Below are 26420 nucleotides of genomic sequence, written 5' to 3' on the forward strand. Positions count from 1 at the left end.
TGTCACGTGATCTGAGCCAGCCAAGTGGATATAATGCAAGGAATCACTCACACAAACTAAAATGCTAAACAGACGGTTACATGACGTGAAATGTCAAGCAGTGAAACAGAGCGATATTTTATACTTCATCTAAAACTGTTAATTTCCTAATTGGGCAACGGATTTAAACAAAATGTCTAGAAATATAAAAATTATATATATGTCTTCTAGAAAAGGACACGCCATTTTGAATTCACAACCGAGTTACAATAAATATGTTCTCAATATGCATGCATAATGTAAATACTAATTGTATGTCAACATTACAAAAACATCTGAGCCCAAATCAACAGCAGATTGACGTGGAACAGCATTTATGTGGTCCAACAGTCCAAAATGAAGGAGTGGATGAATTAAATGTCACAGTGCTCCCTAAAATTTCTCTCTGGCAAATAGCCATTAAAAGGATGAAAAGATAACATTTTACTGGAGGGCCGGCTGTAAGTAAACAAACTACATGTATCAGCACCAAGAGGTGTCACTATAAAGTGTAGGCCTACTATTGGGAGGAAGCACTATAAAGTACTATTAAAGGAATAGGTCACCCAAATATAACATTTTAGCCTACCCTCAGCATCATAACAGTAAAGAGTCCAAACTTGACTCCAGTCCGTCAATTAATGTTTTTAGCGAAGTGGAAATTTGCATGTTTGTAAGAAACAAATCCACCATTAAGGCACAACTTTAAACCTTCACTTCTGGTCAAATTACAGTCCATAATCATTCATATGTTTCATCTAGTGATAAAGTCTGTCCCCTGTTTCCCACCAACATATTTGTTTAGAACTTTGATTAGATCTTGTTTAGATTTGGTCTGTGCACATTTTTATCCTAATTCAGACTAGACAACTTAATGCAATATTATGGATAAAAGAGTCATATTTTAACTGGAAGCAATGGTTTAACGTTAAAAACCCCTCTTAATTATGGATTTGTTTATTGCAAACAGCTTTTCAATTCACAAGACCTTAACTGAAAGATTGGAGCCATCTGGCTTACTTGTAGATCTCTGTGGTGTTTTTCAACTGTTTGACTCTAATTCTGACAGCACCCATTCACTGCAGAGGATCCTTTGGTGAGCAAGTGATGTAATGCTAAATGTCTCATATTATGATGAAAAACTAATTATTGCATGGCCTGAAAATGAGTACATTTTCATGTAACCATGCGGGTCATACAATTAGATTTCAAACCTATGACAATTGTGTTGCATTGTATATCTAAACATGTTCATGGAATTGGATAAAGGCAATTAGGCTTAATCTTGAGTCACATGCAGTTTTATATTGATCATCCAGTTTTGTTTACCTATAAAATACACCCTGAATACACAAGCTCTGATATAATTGAGATTTCAGCTACAATATAGACAACTTGTCATAATGATGATTGTCTCTACTTTTGAACTGCTGACACATCACTACTCACTCAGCAACACAAATACCACTGTGGCCAGTCCTCGTCTCATGAGGAATAACATCACAGAGCTGTAGCTGTAGCTGTCTGACTCCTGGTACAAACATTTCAAACACTCACACGAGTGGCAGAGCTTTAGGCTTTGAGCCTCTAGTGCAAGGAGAGTCAGGAGAAGTGTTTTTCCCCCATGGGCTTCAAAATGAGGTAAGGACTCTTTATATTTTCTTAGTTTGCCTTCCTGCTGTTCCAAGCTCAGATCTTTTCCCCTCTTCCAGCTTTGTAATTCACTTTAATGAAAGAATGTGCAGTTATAGCGGTCATTGATTTAGTCTGATGAAGAACATTTGTACAGTAATGTGGTCTATTACCTGCTTAATGAATTGCCTCTATTGTCTACTGTCATAGACTCACATCCTGTCTAATTACTCCACAAACTAATAACCTTATTTCTGTCAGAAAACAGAAAACATTATTTGCATTTACTTTATTCATTACATTTTTTCTTAAAAAGTAACAGATTTGTTGCAGTGTCATGCATATTCCAATAATTTACAAACAGTTTTTCAAATTCGTGTAGGCAATATTATTTATTAACTTTACTTCTAAAAGAAATGAATACACTCTCACATAACACAGCTTTTTCACCAATAAAGTTAATATAATACATTTGTTTAGTTGCAGAAAAGGTTTGTGGCCCATGACATTGCGTGATATCCAGCCATTTCCTCACTTTCATGCCATTTGACCCTGACCTTTCATTTCTTTTTTCATTACATGTACTGTCAGATTGCAAAAAAAAAAAAAAAAAAAACAATGTCTGTCTTGAAATGATCCACTCAAAGGTGCTGAATCCCAGCCTGTATACAATAGAGTTTAGCCATGGAGATGTAAAGAGGATAATCAAGCATCCTTTTAAGCACTTCCAGGCACTTCATCAGGAGCTGCTCAAATTCAGGGCCCTCTTAAAAATCCCCCTGCCAAGCCAAATGTAAGATGTGTTGTACTAATTTCCTCTTTATATGCATACATTCTCTCACAAACACACCACAAGTCTTGAAAACACAATTCACCCCATTGCCGCCGAGTGTTTTTCTTTTTCTTTTGGGTGGGTGTACTCAATTTGCCCCAGATGTATTCTCGTTAGCGCCCTTGAACCCTACGAAAAACCCTTTTCTCAGCCTCACTGCACTGTTACCTCTCAGTTAATCAAATCAGAGGTGCTTTCATGCATACACTCCAATCTTGTGAATTATTATAGGTTTCCTCTTTTTGACAGTCACTCGATCAAAAGGTCATTCAAAGGCTGTAAACTGTTTCATGGAAAACACATCCCAATGTTACCACAACATTACCCAACGTGTTTTATGATATAATTGCTGTAATTATATTTAAACCTGTTTATCTCAGTTCTAACAGCTGCAACTTGAGGACTATCTTAGGAATATATTGAAAAGGCCTTTAAACTGGACACATCCTGCAACAGTAAGTCACAACTCAAACATTTCTCCTTGTCCCCTTACAAAAAGTACTGTTGCACTACCATGTGATGGTAATGCAACGGCATAACTGAATGATCAAAGAGCATTAAATAATAGTGTTATTATCATGTTACCATGCCCAAAAATAGCACAATATTATGGTACTTTCTGTTAGTGTATAGTGAGTATATAAGATTATATATTTTTTTACTAACTAATTTTACTAATATAATCTGTCTGTGCAGTATTGTTGTTATCGTGGTGTCACATGATGGCAGAATGAAGGTTCTGGAAGGAACTCTACCTGCTGTGTCCACACTCATTAAAACAGCCTCTTTTGTAGAAAGTCTCTGAGAGGTGATTCCACACTTAGCTTAGTGCTTCACAGGCTAATTCTCTGACAGTCACACAATTAGCATTCGTTTGCAGGGCTAATTAAAGAGTACCTGTACCCGGAAACATTTGCCCCCTCACAGGTTTTCACCTCACACTTCCCTGGCTAATTATTAAGCTAGAACAGGACTGTACAAAGCAGATGTACTTAATTTTAGTCATCATAACTAAAATGTTTCAAAGAACTTATATGATGATATTTTGGAAGTAACGGTGGTGTATGGCTCAATCAAAGCTGGATTGAGGCTTATTGATGTTAACTGAATTTTATTTCAACTTGAATTTCTGGAATTGAGTCAGATCTCATTTATTCAGGATCTCAGACCAAAAGTAATTTAAGCATGTACATAATAACATGAAATAAAAAAAACTAAAAAAAACGCCTCATTCGTATTTGTTTATTTATGTTAATTTGCCTTGACAAAAGTGAAGGTCTAATCTAAAAGAAATCAGGAGGAAACACATTCTCTGTATGTTACTGGTGCAGACCCAAAAGCGCCTGTTACCGGTGGTCCAAAAGGTCCAAAAAGAGAGCTGTTTTACATGTTACACTCAGGAAATCATGATACTGTAAGGAAAACCAGAATTTTTATTTTTCACCTTTCACAATGTGAGGATATAATATCTTTCTGAGAAAAACACTTCAATCAGTAGTGCGTGATCTTTGTCTCATGGTTTCACAAGTAAGAACACAGAGCCCTGAAATGAATATTGGTGAATAACAGATGCTGATGTAGAACTTCTTGAATATCTTCATCTGTCCCTGACAGTGTTATTGTTTTTTCTTTGACGAGCAGCTACAGTAACATTACACTTACATAATTCACATGGCTCTTTAAAGCAAACACTGAAAGAGTCAGCCCCGGTTCGGATTGCGGCCTTGCTGAGCTTTTGGGTCATGGCATGTCTTCTTTTGCGGTTGTTTACTTATTTAGGTTATTATGATGTTTTCCCACAGCTGATAAAATGGCTCTCCCCCTTGTTTCAACTCTCATGCGGTGAATGCTTCATGTTTCAGATGTCTGGTGGTAAAGGACTCCTTTGTTCTCTACATGAGGCCAGAGGATGGCCAAGTAGGCACTGTGATTCTATACGATAAGGGATTTCACATCAAATAGGGACCCGGGAGACCGAAGTCAGGCATGGAGTCATGATTGAGAATCTTTGCAGGCAGGTTGAGAATTTTTTTTAAATATATTTTAGCAATTTCAGCATGCAATAATTGCTTTTGAGCATGCTTTCAAAAGCTTTATATACATATATGTGCATATACTGTATATCTGTGTGTATTCTCAGTATTCTCTAAAAGCATTTTATTTATATATTTATTTTATTTATTTTTTTATTTAGTTTTGCAATGACAAAAACACATATTAATCAACAGTTTTTGTTTTGGACAGGGCACTTCTTATCAAACCGTAATGGGTCTTTCACACCTGTCAGAAAAAACACTACATCAAAATGAAAAGAAATTATCCTGCCACATTAATTATTGACATTTATTAAGACTCTGATTTAAAACAATAGAAGACGTCATTTATTATTTCTAAATATATTTAAATTGTACAATATTTTTTATTTAAAGTATTACAGTAATCTCAGGAATTCAGCTAGTCCCTCATTCTTTGTTCTTTTTATGTCTACGTGAGTAACGCTTGCCAGAACATTTTCTCTTAAATCTCTGTGAAGTTCCCTGACACAGCTCTTAAATGAAGCGCCCTGTGCTACTTTTGAAGGTTTGTCAACGCAGCTGGATACCTTGATGGCATAGCTGATGCCCTGGAAGGAGCAAAGGAGGAAATCTTCATCACAGCCTGGTGGCACAGATTAAAATCATTTTCAATTACTCCCCATGGGCCTAGCTTTTACAATTCTGTGAGCGCTTATGTCGCACCTTTTAATGCACCATTTTTATTTTATTTTATTATTTTTTGTGACGGAAATGTGATTTGAGATGTTTTGCAAATGGAGAGGAAATCATAAATGGTTTTATAGTACTGTGGTCTCATTGACTAATAATTTTAACAGTACCCACTGAACCAAGCAAGAATATATCTTTAAAGGAATAGTTCATTAGCAAGTGAAATTTCTGTCATGATTTACTCACCCTGTTGTTTTAAGCTGGGTGACTCTCTTTCTGTGGAGGAGAATTTTGAAAAAGATTGCAGGATGTTCTTTAAAAATTCACCTTTTGTTTTTGAGAGATTTAAGAAAAAGCAATACATGTTTGGAACAACGTGAGGCTGAATGAATTTTTTGGGTGAACTATCCCATTAATATAAAAGAAATAAAGAATGAAAGTTGTATAGAAGTTGTCAGAGCATTGATTGGGTTTGATACAGCCATCAGGTTAAGCCCAGAAATCTTCCTCAAACGACCAGTAGTAGACGTGAACATGTGGAGATTAGACCATGTCCTCAAGCGGAAAGCAATGAGTCTGAACACCTGCTCAAATCTGGACTTCATCCAGTTTAATTTTCCATCTCACATATCCATATATTATGTTGCACCTCACAGTTCACCAAGTTCTCTTTGGTTTTCCCAGTCCAAAAGTTGTTAATGTTTTAGTGATGGGTCTCAACACCAAGAACACTCTGATGGGACTTCACCCTAACATCAGGGTGAGTCGATCAGTATGTCAGACATTGTCAAAAGCAGAATCTTGTCCAGAAATGTGAGTATTACCGAGGGGACCTGCCTCTCCAAATCAGCTTTTCACTCTTATGTCTACACACATCTCTCCAAGAACTAAGATTCAATCAAAACAAATCATAGAAAGCACAAGAGTACCCAGCATGCCGATACCTCAGGACACAAGAATAGCATGATACTTTGATCATGTTTGGACACTGCCAAAATTCTCTGTAGTAGAATGAGAAGGATTGCTGTGTTGGGAACCCTACGGATCGTGTCTGGAGATGGTCAGGTTCTTCCTTGCCGATCTTCTACATAAGAGCCTGAGGCTGCGAGGCTGCGAGGCTGCTTTCTCCCCTGGTGCCACAGGAGCGCTGTGGTATTCATCACCGTAGCACCCCAGGCCGCTCTGTGACTGACGTGCTGTCACATTATCTTATTGGAGCGCTGGTTGAGTCTAGGCAGAGGAGTGACTCTGAGAAGAGTCTTGGGATCTACACCCCAAGGATGTGTGCGACGAAGCAGCTGGGTGGAGGTATTCCTGCGCCCTACTGGTGTAGAAACACCTGCCAGGGGCAGCATCCTCCAGAGGCTTTACCAAAGCTGGTGGAGACGCAGCTGTTTCACACAAATGTTGACACCATCTACATTCAGGCGTTATTTTTGGCCACTGTGTTTCTTTAACTGATATTTGGGACATTTGGTCAATTGGCAAAAGAGTTTGGCGAATTGGGTCTTGTAAAATCTACGTGATGGAAGGATTCATTACATCATAGATCTAAAATAAAAACTTTCAGCCAGGTTATCCTCATAGTCATATGTTCTGGTTGTATATTGGTTGTATATTGCATATCTTGTGTTATGTAATACTTCATTTGGGTACTTCATGTTTGGGGTCGGAATGATTTTTAAAATGTATTTGAAACGCATTTATTTGATCAACCATAAATTTGTGAAATATTGTTACAATTTAAAAGTACTGTTTTCTATTTTAATATAGTTTAAGATGTCATTAATTCATGTGATGGCAAAGCTGGATTTTCAGCAGCCATTACTTCAGTCTTCAGTGTCACATGATCCTTTAGAAATCAGTCTAATATCTGCTTAATTGGTGCTCAAGAAAGTTTTTTTTTTTTTTTTTTTTTTTTTTTTTTTTTTTTTATCAAATCCTGATGAATTTTTTTTTCATGATTCTTTCATGAACAGAGTTCAAAAGAGCAGCATTTATTTGAAATAGAAATCTTTCGGAACATTGTAAATGACTTTACTGTCACTTTTGATTAATTTAAAGCATCCTCGCTAAATAAAAGTATAAATTTCTTGTGAGAACTGTATTGTATAAGTAGCATATTTTGCACAACAAACATACAAGAAATAGTGACAACTGTAAAAATGTTAATATTCTGAACATAAACTCAGTCTTCATTGTTCTTAAGCCCATCTCAATTGACTGACAGGTCATCCGACACCCTGATCATATGCCTTCCAAAGCATTGCTCTAGGCTCATCATGAGAAGTTGGCCCTCAGCACAGTCTTGCTCTATCCCCCAGCCTCACTCATGTAAGACCACCACTATACACAGTACTCTATAGGCAAGCATCATTACTATACTACATAGAATTATTAATCTCATAACCCATTCTGCTCCATCACTATATATAAGAAGTTTTTGTTTTTTATTTATTTATTTTAAAGTTTTTTAAGTCTCTTATGCTTGCCAATGCTGCATGTATTTGATTAAACTACAGTACAAATAGTTATATTATCAAATATTATTACAATTTAAAATAACTTTTCTTTATTAATGTAAAATGTAATACATTTATGTGTTTTAATGATGGCAAAACTGATTTTCAGCTGCTATTACTCCATCACATGATCCTTCTAATATATTGATTTAGTGCTCACTAAACTATCAGTGTTGAAAACAGTTGTGCGTTGCAAGATTATTATCTTTTTTTGATTCTATTAGGAATGACAATAATATTAGAACAAGAAAATCCTTGTTATTTTTTAGGGATTTATATTCAGAAAAAGGGCAAATCAGAAATAGATTTGATCACTTCTTCTCAGAGGAAGTGTAAGTGAATTGGACAGGAATAAACTTCTTGTAAATATGACCCATTGAGGGCCCCTCAATGTTTTGTAACATGCCATACATATTGCCAGCTGGGTTTTTTCTGATATCTGTCAAAGACCTCAATGGGGGAAGTCGAAACACACCTGAGAGATGCCTGCTAAAGCCTCCACTGAACATGTGTACCGATGCACAAATCAGTATTAAAAATAACATCTTCTGTTTAAAGCTACCCATTACAATGTAATGTAAATTCATCTGTAGAACCGCTGCATATTTATTTGTGTGTTATGTTATGAAGTAATTGTATTGATCTGTGATTCATACTTGAAAGCACTAACAGCTAACCTAAATTAAAATTGTAGTGATTTATATTTTGAAGCTGTTCTAACAATGGTGCTCATAAAGGACTGGTCCAGACTGCATTTCAGTTGTATGCTCACTGGGATTGATTTTGTGGCGGGTAATTCAGGGCCTCTGCCTTCTTATTCTTTTCTTTTTCCAACGAGCAAACGTAAAATTGCAATTATGGAGCATCTGGGGCACCCTTGAAGGGCCTGTGGATGATAATTCCAGTCCTTCTTGCTGGGCCTTTCCTTCCCCCCTGAGAGCTGCATTAAACATAAAGGCCCTGCATGGATGAGTGAGTCAACAAATGACTGGGGCCACTAAATGGGAGCTTGATTTTGTCTGTATGCCACCTCTCCCGGCCTGCTGCCTACCTGCCTGCCACTGTGTCATTAAATATGGGTCTGAGCTTTTAAATAAACATGATTTGAACCCAGATGAAGGCACTTATTGCATTTACAAAGGGTCTTCTCTTAGCATGCTTGAGTGACTGTATCTATCAGTGTGGGGCTCCTCAACTGTAAAATCTTTGCTAATATACATGAAACTGTTACAGCTGTTAGTCTAACCTTTCAAAACGTCTCCTAAGGAGCACAGTGATATTTGCACTTAATAAAATTATGCCCACCAGGAGAATAGTGCTCTGACATTTGCCATTTGTCAAGTCGAGGGCAATATGATCCCCCATGAGCCATTAACTCGCACACATCAGAGGGCATTTTACCCTCGTTTAGACTGGAGTCACTTACACTATTGTTTAAGTCATAGCTTCCCTGGACTGATGCTGCATGGGTGGCAATTACCATTCTCCTTTCATACTGCATGCTGACAGCTAGCCTGGCATATTAGCCATATAGTTAACATGGAAGTTTCCGTTGTTTAATGGTCCAGAGTGTGTATGGGAAAGGTTGTCTTCGCTGTTTGGCCCTGGATTGTCCACCAGTGAGAGTTCAGAATAAAGACTAAGTCCATTTAAAAAAAAAGAAATACTGCAGGGTGTAGACAGAATCAAAGCAGACAGACATCCCATGTTGCATACAATATATGTGTATGTGTTTTAAAATAGGATACCAAAGGTGCCCAGAGCTTAATATTTGTGGTGGAGAATAAGTGTTGCTAAACTAAGGGAAATAGAAATATATGATATATTGAATGGATAAATTATAAAATGATAGATAGATAGATTCCATTATATGGACAAATACACATAGAGGCATTTTTCTAGACATCTTCATGTTCCACAGAAGAAATAAAGACACAGGTTTGGAACAAAATAAATAGGGTGAATAATTAATGAAATATTTTTTATCTCTTTAAACTTTAAAAATGTTTAAAGAAATTGTTTTATAAAGTAGTTATTAAATATATGAACCTTATAATATGAAGCAAAGTACATCAACAATACTTTTAGTGCATAGAATCATTGGTATGCAGCTATTAGCTTCAAAGCTTATTAAATAACACGTGTTTCTTATGTGTATTCATTTTTGTCGTGTAGCAGTCAGTTGCCACGGTAGAGGAGGATGAGGACATGAAGCTTAACGCAGTGGTAGAAGAAATTCAGACGGGAGAAAGAGGAACAGGGAAAGCAGGAGATTCGGGCTCAGCGGAGGATCCAGGGGAGATCTGTGTGAGCTTCATTTTGACCTTAGTGGAGGAACGGGGAGAAAACAACCTAAACCTTAAATTAATTAAAATAAAGTGTGACCATTATGTGTCCAGTAATAAAAGTTTGACATGGATATAACAAATGCTTTGCTGTTACACAACAGAAGCTGTGTTTGTGTGTGTTCTGTGTGTAGAACATTACAGTAGGCTTAATTCCAGTTTAAAGTCTTAATTCCAGGACACCTCTCACTCGGGAATACACCAAGAGCCTTGCTATACTTTCCAGCATACTCACATAGAACCAAACACATCTGTGTGACATGCATATATTGATACGTAAATCCAGTATATAAATTTATACACATACAACTAAACCGAAGCTGACATGATACAGCTGAGAGAACTAATCAGTCTTTATAAGTTGATATATACTACTACTATACATACTATATATATATATATATATATATATATATATATATATATATATATATATATATACACACATACATGTACAAGCGCTGGTCATATAATTAGAATATCATCAAAAAGTTGATTTATTTCACTAATTCCTTTCAAAAAATGAAACTTGTATATTATATTCATTCATTACACACAGACTGATATATTTCAAATGTTTTTTTTATTTGGATGATTATAACTGACAACTAAGGAAAATCCCAAATTCAGTATCTCAGAAAATTTGAATATAACTTAAGACCAATACAAAGAAAGGATTTTTAGAAATCTTGGCCAACTGAAAAGTATAAAAGTGAAAAGTATGAGCATGTACAGCACTCAATACTTACAGTAGTTGGGGCTCGTTTTGCCTGATTTACTGCAGTAATGCGGCGTGGCATGGAGTCGATCAGTCTGTGGCACTGCTCAGGTGTTATGAGAGCCCAGGTTGGGCTCTGAGTTTTTTACTCTGTTCTCCCTTAGTCTTCATCCGTTCACTGTCATGTCTAGTTTCTTTCTGATTTATCTGTCACTGGGCATTCTCCTAATTTGAAGTTTGAATTTAAATATATTTTGCTGGATTCCTACTGTGTTTTGCGCCTATCTCCTAAGAGCACAAACCTATGACAAAACTCAACAAACCTTTTGATAATTCGGAACAGTTTAGTTAAACCCCAGATGAAGCATATCTGCAATATCACAGCCAAAATATAATCTATTTTTTATTTTTATTTTTGTAATGTTAGCGCTTTAGAATTTCAGACAAAAACAAACTAGAGAAACAAAATTTACAACTATGCAAATTAAATGATCCCTCCAACACCGAAGTGAGGGAAAGAAGACATAGAAGTTGTTTCCAACAATCTCTTGACTGAGGTAGATAACTTAATTTTTGTATCTGTTTTGTGAATGTCAATGTCAAGATATCAAAAAGTCTGAGATTTTAAGATTAACTAAATATTTAGCATTATTTAAACAAATTGTTATTTTTATTTTTAATTGCTAGAATGTGCACAAATACACCCTCCATTCAGAAGTCTCAATGTAAGAACTAAAGATCACAGAGCATGCATGAAGCCGAGGTTTTCACCCTCTCTCAAGTCTTTTTGAAAAGACATCTTTATTAGCTTGAGCTTAGCACCCCCTGCAGTTGCTCATTGTGTCCTGTTCTGAATGCTGTCAGCATTCAATGGCCGCCCGTACTCTCAGCCCCCTTTTAGAGCAATTAGAGGCCTTTTTACTTTGATTGTTCAGTAATTGAATTGGTTTGAGGCCTGTATGATTTCCTTTGGATTATGCCAGTCATATTTCAGGCTTGGCTACCGATCAGACACTCTGCTGGTGAATAATTAAAGGAGAGGAAGCCAGGTGTGTGTGCGGCAGAGAAAGACAAACAAAAGCCAGTTGAATGCCTCTGATGAGGTGTTTAGTGGAAATGAGAATTTACGGCTCAAAGACAGTCTCATTTATATCATTTTCTGTTGATTAGGTAACGCCGCTCATCACATTCACAACAAAGAAAGTATTGTAAAGTGGGAACAAATCCTGTCAGTGATTTGTATGGAAGGAAGGAGATATATTGACGACTAGCGTATACGTGGTGCATACTAGGTAGTGAATACGCAGTACCGTTCAAAAGCTTGGCATTGGATTTTTTATGCATTTATTATGCAAGAAGGCTTATCAAAAAATACAGTAAAACATGAATATTGTCAAATTTTATTGTTATCTAAAATAACTTCTTTTATGGTAACATATTAAAAAATTTTGTTTAATGCAAATCTGAATTTTCAGCAACCATTACTACAGTCTTTAATGTCCCATTATTCTTTAGAAATATTTCTAATATTCTGATTTGATGCTCAAGAAATATGCATTATTTTTTGTGGAAACTGTTCATTTTTATTTAAAGATTCTTTAATGAATAATAATGATAAAAAAACAGCATATATTTGAAACAGAAATCACTTTATAAATATTTTACTTTCAGTTTTGATTTACGAATTTTCTTCACATAAATACGACCAAACTTTTGAATGGCAATATGTTTATATAATAATTTTTTTTTTTGGCCTAACCTCAGAATTAAATCAGAATTAAGGTCATAAATAAACATTTGAATTCACATTGTAAAATACATCATCCTGCAGTCTTATCTAAACTTTTATTACAAATAACAGCTGACTTTTATTTTCGTATTTACAAATAATGCATTTTTACACGTGCTAAACTAACTTGCTATTATCTACTATCACAGAGCTAGAATTAGCAGCTATTCTCCACTCTCTAATCATATGATCAGTGTTTTAACTTTACGCTTATGTTCTGTACCTGTAATATGAAGAAAAAATTGAATTAGTTTAATTCAAGCCTTTTTTAGAACTGGTTATTCAGAAATGTGATTCACTATCAAGGTCACTGGAGTTATGAGTATCTCTTGGGCAGCTGCCAACAGCCTGTGAGCAGAGTTAATGTTAGTTCTCCCTCATCAGGGCTCAATGGATTTTAATCAACACATTATGCCAGTTGTTAATTGCCTGAGAACCATCTGTTTATAACCACACAGCCCAGATTACCGCTTACCCACAGTGTAAGCTGACATGGTGTACAGCTCGCTAATTTGCACCACAAGCATTTCCTTTAACAGGGGTGAAAACGTCAAGAAAACTAAAACTTCCAAAGAAACTCCAACTTAAATGAACAAAATCCGTTTTGTGACTTTTGATGTAATGACACTGTTTTATACAGAACAGAACAGAAAGTCTAGATGAGTCAAAAACAAAACAATGTGACCAAATATTGTGAAGAAGAAAAAAAAAAGTAGTATAATTGGTAGAGGGTGGCAACATCAACATTTCTTTTGTTTCCCCCGGAAACAAAGCTCGTCTCATGTTCAAACGACCTTTGAACCATGTTCGAGGCCCAGTTGAAAACAGTCTGAGTATAGTCTAGTTAGGACAATAGCCATTAAAAACCTACTTTTGGAAAAACCTTCGCACACATAGCCATCAATTTACTGTAATCAGTGGCACTGTCTAAGACTATACAGAAGAACAGAGACTTTTATTCATCCTCAAACAAATGCTCTCTGGGGAGTGGAGGGACCAGGCAGGGGTTGATGGTCAGCCCAACAGGCTTTCTGGATGTGGCACAGTAATTAGCGCTCTTTAGGGGTGTGATTTTTGGAGTCAACATCGGGCGTTTCTGTCTGATCCCAATCAACTCTCCTTTTATTTGCTAGCTGGTGAAGAAGCGTTCGGGGGTGACGTGCTACCCCTGCCTCGTGCCCAAGTCTCTATCCGCACCCATGGTGCCAGCTGAGTACAGTGGCAAATCAGCACAGGGTAATGTTCAGGTGAGATATCACCACCAAACCACATCGGTCCTGCTTTGAACCGGCAATATTGGCGAAATCATCCATGTCCTTTCTAGAATCATTTTTGAGAATCCGAGTTTGCACTATGTATTTAGAAATATGTGTTGTGTGATAACTGAAACCATCCATTGTGATTCTATCCTTGCCAGTGGTCTATTGGGACAAAGGTCCACGAGGAGTCGATTCATTTAGTGTATCAGCCATCCAGAACAACAAACATTTAATCTACATAGAGGTCAAATATATGACCACAAATGTATATCAACTTCACAGTTTGGTATAAGGCATATGTCTGGTCTTCAGTGCAGAGTAAAAAAAAAAAAAAGTTTTTTAGGTGCTCAGTAAACTTTAAAATATGAACTTGTATTCAAATTTGTATTTCAGAAGTGCTGTTTTATTCCAACTATCAGTTCATTGAAGAGTGCTAAAGTAAAATATAGAAAACAGTGTTGTTGCACTTTAAAATTGTAATGTTCCAGTTTTGGTCATACAAATAAAGCTGTGGTGAGCCTAAGGAACCTCTTTCAAAAACATGAAAAAAAAAAAAACATCTTACTGACACCAAACTTTTGATTGATATTGTTTAGATATGTACAATATCATGCACATGTGTTAAATATGTGAACCAACTAATAAATCGACTGATGAGATTTTGCTTCAGATGCAGTTCCTGTGCTATATTTGCATTCCAAGCCATCAAAGCAATCATGCACTTTAATTACAGGTAATAACCCTGCGAGCATGCGTCTACAGTAATCACCAAATTGCCACAATTAAGGGTAAAAATGCAACCTGAACGACAGCTCGCAGCAAATTACACGTGTAATGTGTAAACAACCCCTCACGGGCTACAGAGAGACGATTACAACCCCAGCTTCGACTCTCAACACTGGGCAAGATAAGAGGAGAAGTGAGGGTGCTGTGGTCACTGGGGTTCAGCGAGCGATGTGATTGGTTAGATGACAAAGAATTAAGAAATATGATTGGTGCAAAACAGGAAGTAGATGAAAAGAAACCCCTCTTTCTCCATTTCAGGACAATGTGCAGAGGGGAGCACTCCATTAGAGGCTCAAATGTGTATGTGAGCAGACTAGTATGTAGAAAAATAAACCTATACTATATCTGTAACATTTACAAAAATCATGTCCGTGTAATTCATTATAACAGGACAAGAATGAAGAAAGTGTGTTCGGATGTATTTGTATTTGTCTGCAGTGGACGATTGCTGGATCAAGTACCTCTCATTCTGTGGTCTGCGCACTCATGCTGAGCTGGATGGGAGTCTGGTCACTGAACACATTTACGTGCAAAGCAACGTCATGATCATGGACGACTGCCCTGTCATTATTGGTCAGCCACTCACATATCACAAAGTTCTCAGGAAATGATATCATTTTTGCCAGACATTTCAGGGATTTTATTCTTTATCATTTAATTTGAAAATATTACTGCTGAGCAGAAAATACATAAATAGTTCCACATGTTAGGACCAAAGTAGCAGTGTCATAACTGCTTGATATTTAGATTAGTAGTTGACAAATAATATATATTATATATATATATATATATATATTATTTTTTTATTTTTTTACTGGCTAGAAATTACTAAGACATCTTAAAAAAAAAGGCTATAGACTATATTTAAATGTAAAATAGAAATAATAATAACATTAAAAATTCAATTATAAGTAAATATTGAAATAAGTGTCATAGATATCCTGTGATACATACAATGATAGAAAAGCAACCATTACTTTTGTCTTTTGTGTTCAATTAATGCATCATTGCTGAATTCATTGAATTATTATTATTTTCGAATTATTTGAAACAATTAATGACTCTTAACTTTTGAATGGTAGTATATTACAATTTTGAAATATTAAGCAGCAACTGTTTCATCATTGATAATATTAAGAAATGTTAGCACCAAATCAGCAAATTAGAATGATTTCTGTAGAATTATGAGACCCTGAAGACTGGAGGAATGATGCTGAAAATTCAGCTTTGCCATCACAGAGATAAATTACAATTGAAGATATGTTAAAATAGTAAATGCAGCCTTGGTAAGCATAAGATACTTTTTTAAAACACACACACACAAACACACAAACTGAATTGTGGTGTACAGTGCCTAGACGTATGGACAGTCCATCATAACCCTTTAACTGCCTGCTCGACCAAATGTTTGAGCACATTTTGAGACCCTATATTTTATTGAGAGGAGCACCTAACTTAATTTAAGCTGATTGAGCCATCTCTACCATCTGGTTGAGGTATGTTATGCCAAAAAAATCCACTAGATGTCAGAGTGTCAATCAACACCACGAAGAAACAAAGAAATCTCCCCTGTAATGTGAGCCCTTCTTGGTGAATTGTTGCAAGGTAAGCATATTTTTTTTTAACATATTACACTGTAAGAGCCCTAACTGTACAAAATTATGTTACTTGGTGCCATGAAAAAACGTTAGCATGTTTTTAATAATTTTTCAAAAACTTGCTCAACCAAACGGTTGATTTGTCACTTTATGGTAAACGTAGAAAAGCTATGCCATGTTTTCAGATCATCCATATCTGCAGTCAGAATGTACAATTTGCTGAAAAATAAACTTCTGATCATTCATCGCTATGAATATAACACAGCTCTTGTTTATTTTTCGTTATTATAATGACAATTTCATTTTTTGCCACTTTTAGATATTTTTTGAAGTAAATGGAATGAATTCATAGAATTAATGTGTAGAAATCATAATTAATAGAGGCAATTACTTATTAAATGACAAATGCTTATGTACTAACATCACTAAAAATGTAAGAGGTTGTTATTTATTGCTTTGTTGTTGTTGTTTTACAATTACTAAATGGATGTCAATAGTTTCTATGGTACAAGAACTTCAGGCCCATGTACCAGAAAACTTGCAGTGCTGGGGGCACTTCATCACGATGTTAGAGATCCACTGCAATAGAGGATCCAGATAATCACCCCGTCCGAGAAGAGGTAGCTGGTGACAGTGCTTTTGAGTCCCTGGATGAAGATGATGTTCCCTCAACAAGCATGTCCTCTACTAAGGAAAAGACAAAAACACTCCAAAAATCCTTTCCTTGAAGGAGCCAGAGGATACTCCTGGCTCAAGACTTACACTCAGCATTGCTGGTTTACAAAGAAATGTTCATTTAGAAATAAATAAAATCCTGTTCCACTACCACACTTGACGACATGTTTCTTGAATCGTAAAATGCCATTATACTACTATCTTTTGCTATTTTTAGTTTTAGTTTTTTTAGTTTTGAATGCAGGAAGAATGTTTGTTTTGTTACTTTTAGTTATTTCTGTTATTTATTTTTGTTTAATGTTTAAAAAACAAGAAAACATATAATTTCCTGTATTAAAATGAAAACTTGAAATATTTTATGGCATACTTCAATAAATAAAGAAGATTCAATATACAAAACTATTTTATTTAGATTGTCTTTTAATAAATTAGTACTTCACATTTTCTCATCTTTATAAGTATGTTTGAATTCCGGCATTTTTACCATTGAGTGACATCTCAAACATTTGGCAGAGTGGATGATAATTATAAAAATTAATTACAAAAATTATGGGATGTTCTGAAAAAGAAAAAAAAAGATTGAGTGTGGAAACTAGCGACATAAGAAGACAAGAAACGCAAACAAATAATTTTTCAAATGCCTTTTTCTTGGTGGGGCAGAAAATAATTGTATGTGCAGTTAGATCTAAATATTATACTATGCTTGTAATATATATTATTATTGTTCTTGTTAGGTTTGTGCACACAAGATGGTCTTGCAAATGCACGTTATGTCATTTGAAATATTTAAGCTGTAAACCTGTTAGTCGCCACTAGGGGCCACTGCGGTCAAACAAAACACATGCAATTGCGGACAAGTGCAGAATAACAAACACCAACAGATGTTTATGAAAAGCAAAGTCACGCCTGTCTCCTCAGTCATCACAAATGCATTATTAAAATGCGATTGACGTCGCTCAAATCCTGTTTGTCTTTATCAGTTACAGTTATCCTCTTGTCCTTATGAATACGCTTTGAAGAAGAAAAAAGAGAAATCTCAGGGTTTTTCACTGAAATGTCCTTGAGACTCTCAGTAGAGGTCACACCCCAGTGCAGATCCAGAGCACGCTCCCAACACTCCCCACAGGGCACAGGTATTAACCATGATAGTGGGAAAAGCGAAAGAGTCTGATAGGTATCTGGGATCTGCTTTGGCTCTGCAAACATCAATGACAGGAGCATGCTGGGTAAGAGAGACCGTGAGATGGCTGTGGTTGTTGAAGACAGAAATTCAGCCCTCTGTCATGGATGAAGAGAGTTATCAGGCTGGCAGTTTCGCTCTGTCTCAACGGAAGTAGTGCTTCAGGTCTGCTTTCCTGTTACAGGTGAGCAACATGACAACAGGATTCCCCTTTGCAGTGGGAGATTTCACAGTCCTGTGAAATACATCATTAATATTCATTGGGTGAATCCCAAAAATAAATGTCTGACACTATTTTGACATTTTTCTTGAAGTAAAAGCCACAAAGATACAAAAAATAAAAATAAAAATAAAAATCATAAAAAAGGCTTCATTTTCTCCATATTATCCTGATATATACTTGCATTATTTTTATGATTAAGCAATTTTACCCATTCAATTGGTACTAAATTCAAATGTAAAACTAAACATTTATACACAAAATATTTTTATGAAATCAGTTTAAATATATTGTTAATTTTTGCTTTATTAAAATTTAGAATTTTGTTGGGGAAATATGCTTAATTCTTATGAAAATAATGTAGACATACTGCATAAAATATTTCTGTAAATATTAGTCCTAATATCCAGTAATAAAGTCCAGTTTCTTCTCATTATGTGAAATATTTTTTTTTTTATTTTTTTTTTCAGGTAAAATATGATCTAGTTTATACACAGCATAATTTAACCTGTTTATTTAAATATATTATCATATATATATTTTTGCTCTGTTACATTACAAAGTGTGTTATTTTGAGTGTGAAAGCAATCTCTTTTTTAGGCTTGTACTTGGCTTGCTGGGAGACAAGACAGACATCAGTGAACCCATCAGTGACCGATTCTACAGGGAACTCTGGATGGTGACTGCAGCCAAGAACGCCAGTGAAGATGACAAGGTAAATCACTCACAAAAGGTAAGAGCACAGCGCTGACCTTCCTCACCACACACTCGAAATAGCCCTTGATTCTTTCTGAGAACAGAGCTTCTTTTTGTTGCTGATTTTAGAAATGTGATTAACTGGCTTAGTCAGATGTTTACTTGTGCTCTGATTCTGCCTTTTCAGACTCTTTGAACCTGTGATGGCTGTCCTCTCTTTTGATGCATGTCATCTAATGATGCTGTATGTGCTGTCAGTTGCGTGCATACTTCTGTAGAGCAATCGAGGAGCTATCTATAGATGCATGTCTAAACCTTCATTCTTCTGCTGTTTTTCTGTTGTCCCTGTAGGTTTATAACCGAACTCTCTTAAATATACCTAGACACTGCAGCTGTTGTAAATAATTTACTTTGTTCTTCCGGTAATTATTTATTTATCTGCATAGTTCTTTTCGGATCTTCCTGATAATTAATCCAGGGAAAAATGCTTAAATTAACAATACAACCACCTCAGATAGTATGAGACACTTTTAATTTAAAAGCACGCAATAAATCGCTGCAATTTTCATTTTTACAAAATATATTAAGTACATTATTTCAATATATTATTTCAATTAATCTTAGAACTTACATATGTAGCTTTATCATAATAATTAAATATCTGGAAAAATCACAGTCACGTAGACACATAATACAGTTACATTCACTGTCTTGCCATAACTGATGCAAGTGTTTGCATGTTCTAAACTGTAAACCCACAGTTTTACAACACAAGATAACTGTGCATCTTATGAAGACAAATGATGGTGGCACAAAGACAAACAAGGAGAACGCTATGGCTTTGGTTAGGTGTGTCACATGAAGCATGTGAATTCCCTAATCATTACATCTAGATTTCAGTTTAACAGACTCTTACATTACGGAACATAAACTTCCTGAGGACACTTTACAGCTGCTCTTTCTTCAAATATATTAATCATTCTCGATACAATGCTCAGTTTTCCACCATAGTAGAGTGAGCATTAACATAGTTTATACTGACAATGTCTTCGTTTGAATTAGCAAAAGGTGGCTTGAACGGGTGCAGGTGATGCTTAAATCAGTGTAGAAACACCTACGTGAAGCTAATACAAAGAATCATTTCTTATGCCATTTAAGAAGCAAAAACAAAAGATTCAGCCGATTGATCCTATCTTAAGAGAAAAGGATAGAATATTAGCAAGCTGCTTTGCTTCATATATCGATGAGGTCATCGCCGCTTTCATCACTTTCCACTGTCAGCTGGCGAGTCCACCACTTTTTGACTTCAGACCCTGAGGAGGCCTCATCACTCACAGGGTTCATCTTACACACCATGGACTTCACACTCGTGCGCCCTGCGGGACAAACACAAGACTGCGATGTGAGTCACGGGTTAACCAGCCACACAATGTGCAGAATACTAAATACATGGAAAAATAAACAAACAAGTCTCTGTTCTTTTTCAAACAAATTCAGAGAAACTTGGTAAATTGTTTATTATATAACACAGTCATTTAGAATTTACACTTTAATTGGAAAGTCCACTTTAGAGATTTTACCAACTATATGCACCTATTCATCTACATGTCAACAAATCTTATTATTTGCAATTTAATGTCAACTAACTCATTAGATTGGCGCTAAAGTTAGGATTAGTAGAATAAACTGACACGTACTTATAGTTATAATGTCTAAAGTGGACTATCAAAGTATTACCTATAAAAATCTTAAAGCATTACAATATAAAATATTACAAATAATTTACTAATAAATTAATCAATTCCTGTATTCCTCTGCAGGATAGTTATCATAACATCCTTTAACAATACTTAGCATTACTTATATTGCTAAATACAGTTAAATCCATATATATTTGGACACTGACACAATTTTCATAATTCTGGGTCTGAATGTTATCAAAATAGAACTAAAGTTAAATATTCAAGATGAAATTGAAATGCAGAATTTCGGGGGATTCAAGGGATCGAACAAAAATATTATGTGTGACGTTTAGCAATTGCTATCACTTTTATACACAGCACGCTCAAATGTAATTGGACAAATGAATATTATCATAAAATATTAATCTTGAAAGTCTTGTTGAGAATCCTTTGCAGGTGATGACTGCCTGAAGTCTGGAACCCATGGACGTCACCAACGACTTGGGTTTTCTCTTTGGTGATGCTTTGCCAGGCCTTTACTGCAGCTGTCTTCAGATGTTGTTTGTTTATGGGTCTTTCTGCCTTGAGTTTTGGCTTCAGTGAATGAAATGAGTTTCAGATCAGGTGATTGACTTTGACATTGCAGAACATTTCACATTTCACCCCTTGATTGCTTTTACAGTATGTTTTGGGTTATTGTCCATCTGTACTGTGAAGCACTGTCCAATCAACTCCTGCCTTTGGCTGAATCCGGACAGCAGCTTCTGTCTATTTTCACATCAACAATAAACATGCATGTCCACACTATCACATTGCCTCCACCATATTTTACAATTTTTCTTCCTGTTATTCTGGTACAGGTTGGTCTTAGTTTAATCCGTCCAAAGAATGTTTTTCAAGAAATGGTCAGGCTTTTGTATATGATGTTTGGCACGGTCTAATCTGGCCTTCTATCCCTGAGGCTTGTGAATGGTTCGCACTTTGTGGTGAACCATCTCTACTTGTTCTTATGAAGTCTTTTCTTGACTGTAGACTTTGCCAATGACACATGTACCTCCTGGAGAGTGTTCTAGACTGGATGTTGTAAATGGGTTTTTCTTTACCATGGATAGGATCCTGCAATTATCCACCACTGTTGTCTTCCGTCAACATCCAGGCCTTTTTATGTTGCTGAACTTATGTTGATCTGATCACTTGGATTGTTTTTTTTTTTTTTTTTAATGGTCTGTTTCACTTGCATGGAAAGCTCCTTTGACCACATGATGTGAGTTTGCAGCAACAGCTTCCAAATGCAAATGCCACTCTTAGATTCAGCTCCAGACCTTATACCTTCTTAACAGAATTATATACTTATTTTTGGTCCCTTGAAAAAGGGGGGTGGGGTCTATATATTAAAGAGCTAAGTCCTAAACCCTTCCTCTAATTTGGATGTGAATACCCTGAAATTAAAGCTGAGAGTGTGTGCTTAACTGTACCTCATTTGTAAGACGCTTTGGATAAAAGCAATACTTTTGTAAATGTAACAAACTTGTTTAGTTGTGCAAGTGTTTGGTGCTGACCTGCAGGCAGTCTCCACTGTCCCAGCTTCCTCTGGGGTCGGTCGGCGGAGTCCTGTCGGTAGCTGCTGCGGTCTGACAGGGTGGGGCTCAGTAAGGTCTGCAGGCCACTGTTCTGCTGGGTCCAGACCAGGAAAATCATTTCAGATCATTTCATTACAATGACACTCAGTGACACGCAAAGTCTTTGAAGAATAGACACTAGTAGGGTTACCTCTGGTTGAGTGGGATTGTCTTGGTTATGGGCGTTGGTGTCCTCACTGGGGACGGTGGTCTCAATGCTGGGAGGGTTGAGCAGCCGTCGGAGGTCTTGTTGTTGGCTCTCTCTCAGACTGAGAATGATGCTACATGACTGCTGCTGCTTCTGAAGGAGGGAGGTGGTGTCAGTGTTTTCATTCAGTTCATCCTGTATGTCTAATATTAGCTTCCATCCCAGTGCCACTATGCTGATTTTCGATTTATTCTATTGAACAATGACAATAAAAGCATTTGCACTGAATATCAGCAGTTACATCAGTGATCCTATAAGAGGATCTGTGTTAGTTTATAGCTTTGACGTTGGCTACACATCGCAAGCCAATAGCACCTAACTCTGACTTCCTGTTCAAAACAGATTTCTTTATGAGAAGAGACAGCAGTTCTCTCAGTGCCCGTTTATACAACGCCTCCAGGCAGCTATTTTGGGCACCAATTCATATCTACGTGAATGAGAAAATCTCAGAAACTGCTTGCCAACCTCACATTTCAATGATCTTTTCAATAAATGTTGTTATTCCACAAAAATATGCGATGCAAGTTTTCCAATATTCTGTGTTTGGAGAAAAAATTTAAATAAGTCTCACTCAGACAAAAGTTAATGTCACACTGTCAAGTTAGACTGACAGACTGACATAAAGTCCCACAGCAAGGAAAAAAATAAATAAATACCAAATCTACACTACAGATTTATTTCCACATAAGTGAAATCAGATCTGGGTCATGTTGAAATGTACTGTGGATGTAGACAATGTCATACCGCTGATCTGTTTTCAGATAATTCATGTGTGATGTGTGTGTGTTTGTGTGAACTCACGGCTCGTATGCGTTTCAGGCACTTCTTTAACCACATGCGGATGGTTTGTTTGGCTACCTCCTCCTCTATAGTGTATTCAAGCTGCTCTCGCGCCAACAGCTCCTCCAGCTGAAGACTCTTCCGGATATCAACTGAGCGGTATGACAGCATGCTGAAACACATACACAATCAATGACTTCATATAGGCTGCAGATCAATGGACCAAATGAACAACACAACAGCGATGGATTGGCCCTTTCAGGGTTTGTTCTTTTTAAACCAATTAAAAAATGAGTTTTGATAGTAAGTCTTCTATATAGCACATTTTGATTTGTTGTGTTATGAACACTTTTGTTTTGCCCCAAAAAAAATGTGCTGTAAAGAATACTAATGGTCCTTTCTAACCTCAGTACATCATGGAAGGTGACATCTCCTCCATTGTGCAGACGCTCCATCTCATAACACATGTGTTTGAAGAGAAGCTTGTCTTTGTCCAGGTCAACTTCCAGACGACCTCTCAGCAGGCGGAGCAGAAATTTCACCCGAGAGGTCGGAATCACTCCCTGTTTTCAAAAAACCTGGGTAAACACCTGCTAGATATTATGGCCAAAAGGCTATGTAAGAACATTCTCAGACTTTCACTCTTGCTAGTGAGCTGCCTACCTAGAAAGCATTTTAAAGGATTACAGTCAAGTTCCTTTGGTCAATTTATAAGGACACATCATATGTATCCTTAGCAGAACAGGCAATCTCAGAATGAATTGTGAATGGTGAAGAAGTCAATAAAAATATTTATTATAAATACATAATCATTATCATTAAATATTAGTTTATAAAAAAATTGTCAGTTTTGGAAATGATTTGTTTGCTATTTCTATGCATATTAGAGTAATTTAACATGCTAACAGCCATTTTTTTTTGATGAATTAAAATATACAGCTAAATCAGAAAATAATAATAATAATAACACTAATAATAATAATAACTATATATATATATATATATATATATATATATATATATATATATATATATATATATATATATATATATATATATATTTATATATATAATTATATTTATATATATATATATATATATATATATATATAATTTTTTTTTTTTTTGCATCTACTAATGAAAAACGTTTTGCCTATGTAGTGTTCTAAATCAGCTTTGTGTGATTCCATGACGGTCAGGACGTTGTCTTGGAAGGTCTAGAAGACATTGAGGAAACTCACTAGAATTTGGACCAAAACTCATGTGTCTAATTATCATATTAACATATTCCTTCCTGTGCTCAGCTTATGGCCTCAATTGTTTGTAGCTCATCCCACTGCTGGTTGATTCATTAAGGCCAGTAAATAACTGGCGTGCCTCATTTAACTCATATACACGAGCAGATATTACTGATATTACGACCTCTCGTCTGCTCTCAATAAGGCTGTTTCCACCTAATGAAGACGAAAGCTCAACACCTCTCGCTATCTGTGACAGGCAGTAATAACCTCCAATTACTCTGGAGGTGAGAATGTCGATGTGTCTGATTCATTCATTTGCGGATTCAGAGGCAATGCAGAGAGCACACGCGAGTATTAATTTAATGTCATCCTCGCTGACAGCCGGTGATCACAGGCACGTCCCCTCCTCCTCCTCACCTCCCGCTTGTCATCCACCATGTTCCAAATAATCTGGAAGTGACGCAGGTCATTGTAGCTTAGCAACTGGTCCTCTTCGGTAGAGTAGAACAAAGAGAAATTCTCCACAATGATGGCTGAGGGGAAAATAGAGTGATTATGGTTGGGATAGCTTTCAGATAGGCTCACAGTACTTAAGTAAAAAACTCAAAAGAGACTCTAAACAAGTGTGCAAATGCAAACCGAAAAGCTGATGCATTGCAAGCTAATGGTCATGTTATACATACTTAACTTGTGTTCTTGCATTGCTGTGGTCGTATTAAACATCAAGGGCAATATAGTTACCTTCAAATGCCTCTTTTAAATTTTCAAGCTATAATAAGTTGACCATTAATGCTAATGACCATATAGCAGCTTTTGTGGCAACACTGGATATGCAATTAGCTGGGAAAAGCAACTAACACATTGAAAATTATATATTTCAGAGCATAAAGATGAGCGATGTGTGAGTTAAGAGTTTTGTGGGCCTAACCCAGCTGAAAAGACCAGCTAGGACTATCATGATTATGTTGGTTGAAGCTATAGTACAGGTCAGGGTTATTAGGGACCCACCGATACCATTTTTTCAGAATGAGTCCGATACTTTCTTTTTTGCCACTCACGTGCCACAATACGTGTAATTTCACAGCATTTTTGACTTTTTATATATATATATATATATATATATATTAGGTACAGAAACAAAATAATAATAATATGAATCATGTTAGCTGGCTTCATTTAGCAAACATATATTAACTTCAGTTATTTCCACACTTAATTATACCTGTTAAAAGTATTGTATAAGCTTTTGTTACTTTCACTGTTTATTTTAATGGCGCATTAGAGCTGTTCCATTGCAGAAGCTCAATACTGTAATTACAAAACATTTTCACAAAATAAAGTACGGAACCACTCATTATACATTATGCAAGTATGAAGATACTATTTTGGTGATGTAATTTGTGTCATGCACACTGTACTTGGACCCTCGTCTAGAAGTAAAAACCAAAATATACTTTGGCCTTTAAAAGCAAGCTAAACATGGGCAGTGCTTTAGATAAAGTTGTGTATGCTTGACATATAAAATAAATGTTATTTATATTGAATGCACTAATGGAGCAAACATCAATCAAGATCATGCAACGTAAGTGTGCTCTCTCTGACTCTCTCTCTCTCACTCTCCTTACCATCAAATGAGTTGAAAAATAATGTACATTTTACTTACTTGCTTTTGAAATATCCGACTGAACTACAAACTTTCCAGTGATGTCTATGAGATATTCACTCAACAAGCTCTAGCATCTGTGTCGCCGCGCGCTCTGCTTATCAGCTTGTGCATATCTGCTTTACAGGCATGGCTATTGAATGTTTAACATGATATGAATTACTTATATGTGCTTCATAGACATCCTTAATCTCTAATAACTCCATTCTATGCTCTGTTGTTCTGTTGTCTGTATTTTTTTTTTCTGGACAC

General features: G+C 36.1%; 1 protein-coding gene and 2 pseudogenes across 5 annotated transcripts in view; 2 read left to right on the plus strand and 1 right to left on the minus strand.

Moving 5' to 3' along the window:
- The first annotated feature begins 2003 nt into the window (after window positions 1-2003).
- Window positions 2004-5886, plus strand: LOC128019913 (phospholipase D1-like; annotated as a pseudogene).
- A 10-nt stretch (window positions 5887-5896) lies between these two features.
- Window positions 5897-19035, plus strand: LOC128019362 (phospholipase D1-like; annotated as a pseudogene).
- A 455-nt stretch (window positions 19036-19490) lies between these two features.
- The window catches only part of LOC128019899 (sodium leak channel NALCN), an 85800-nt gene continuing 78870 nt past the window's right edge, over window positions 19491-26420 (minus strand). For 4 of the 5 annotated variants that reach the window (XM_052606231.1, XM_052606228.1, XM_052606232.1 and 1 more), the window contains 6 exons: window positions 24923-25038; window positions 23670-23827; window positions 23286-23436; window positions 22428-22577; window positions 22217-22331; window positions 19491-20351 (listed from right to left, as the gene is read on the minus strand). In XM_052606231.1, the coding sequence (XP_052462191.1) occupies window positions 20209-20351; window positions 22217-22331; window positions 22428-22577; window positions 23286-23436; window positions 23670-23827; window positions 24923-25038 (833 nt within the window). In that variant the 3' untranslated portion in view covers window positions 19491-20208. The remainder of the gene's footprint in view (window positions 20352-22216; window positions 22332-22427; window positions 22578-23285; window positions 23437-23669; window positions 23828-24922; window positions 25039-26420) is intronic. The other variant, XM_052606230.1, reaches the window with a different exon arrangement.

The sequence above is a fragment of the Carassius gibelio genome, chromosome A9 (genome assembly GCF_023724105.1).
Source record: "Carassius gibelio isolate Cgi1373 ecotype wild population from Czech Republic chromosome A9, carGib1.2-hapl.c, whole genome shotgun sequence".
Lineage (NCBI taxonomy): Eukaryota > Metazoa > Chordata > Actinopteri > Cypriniformes > Cyprinidae > Carassius > Carassius gibelio.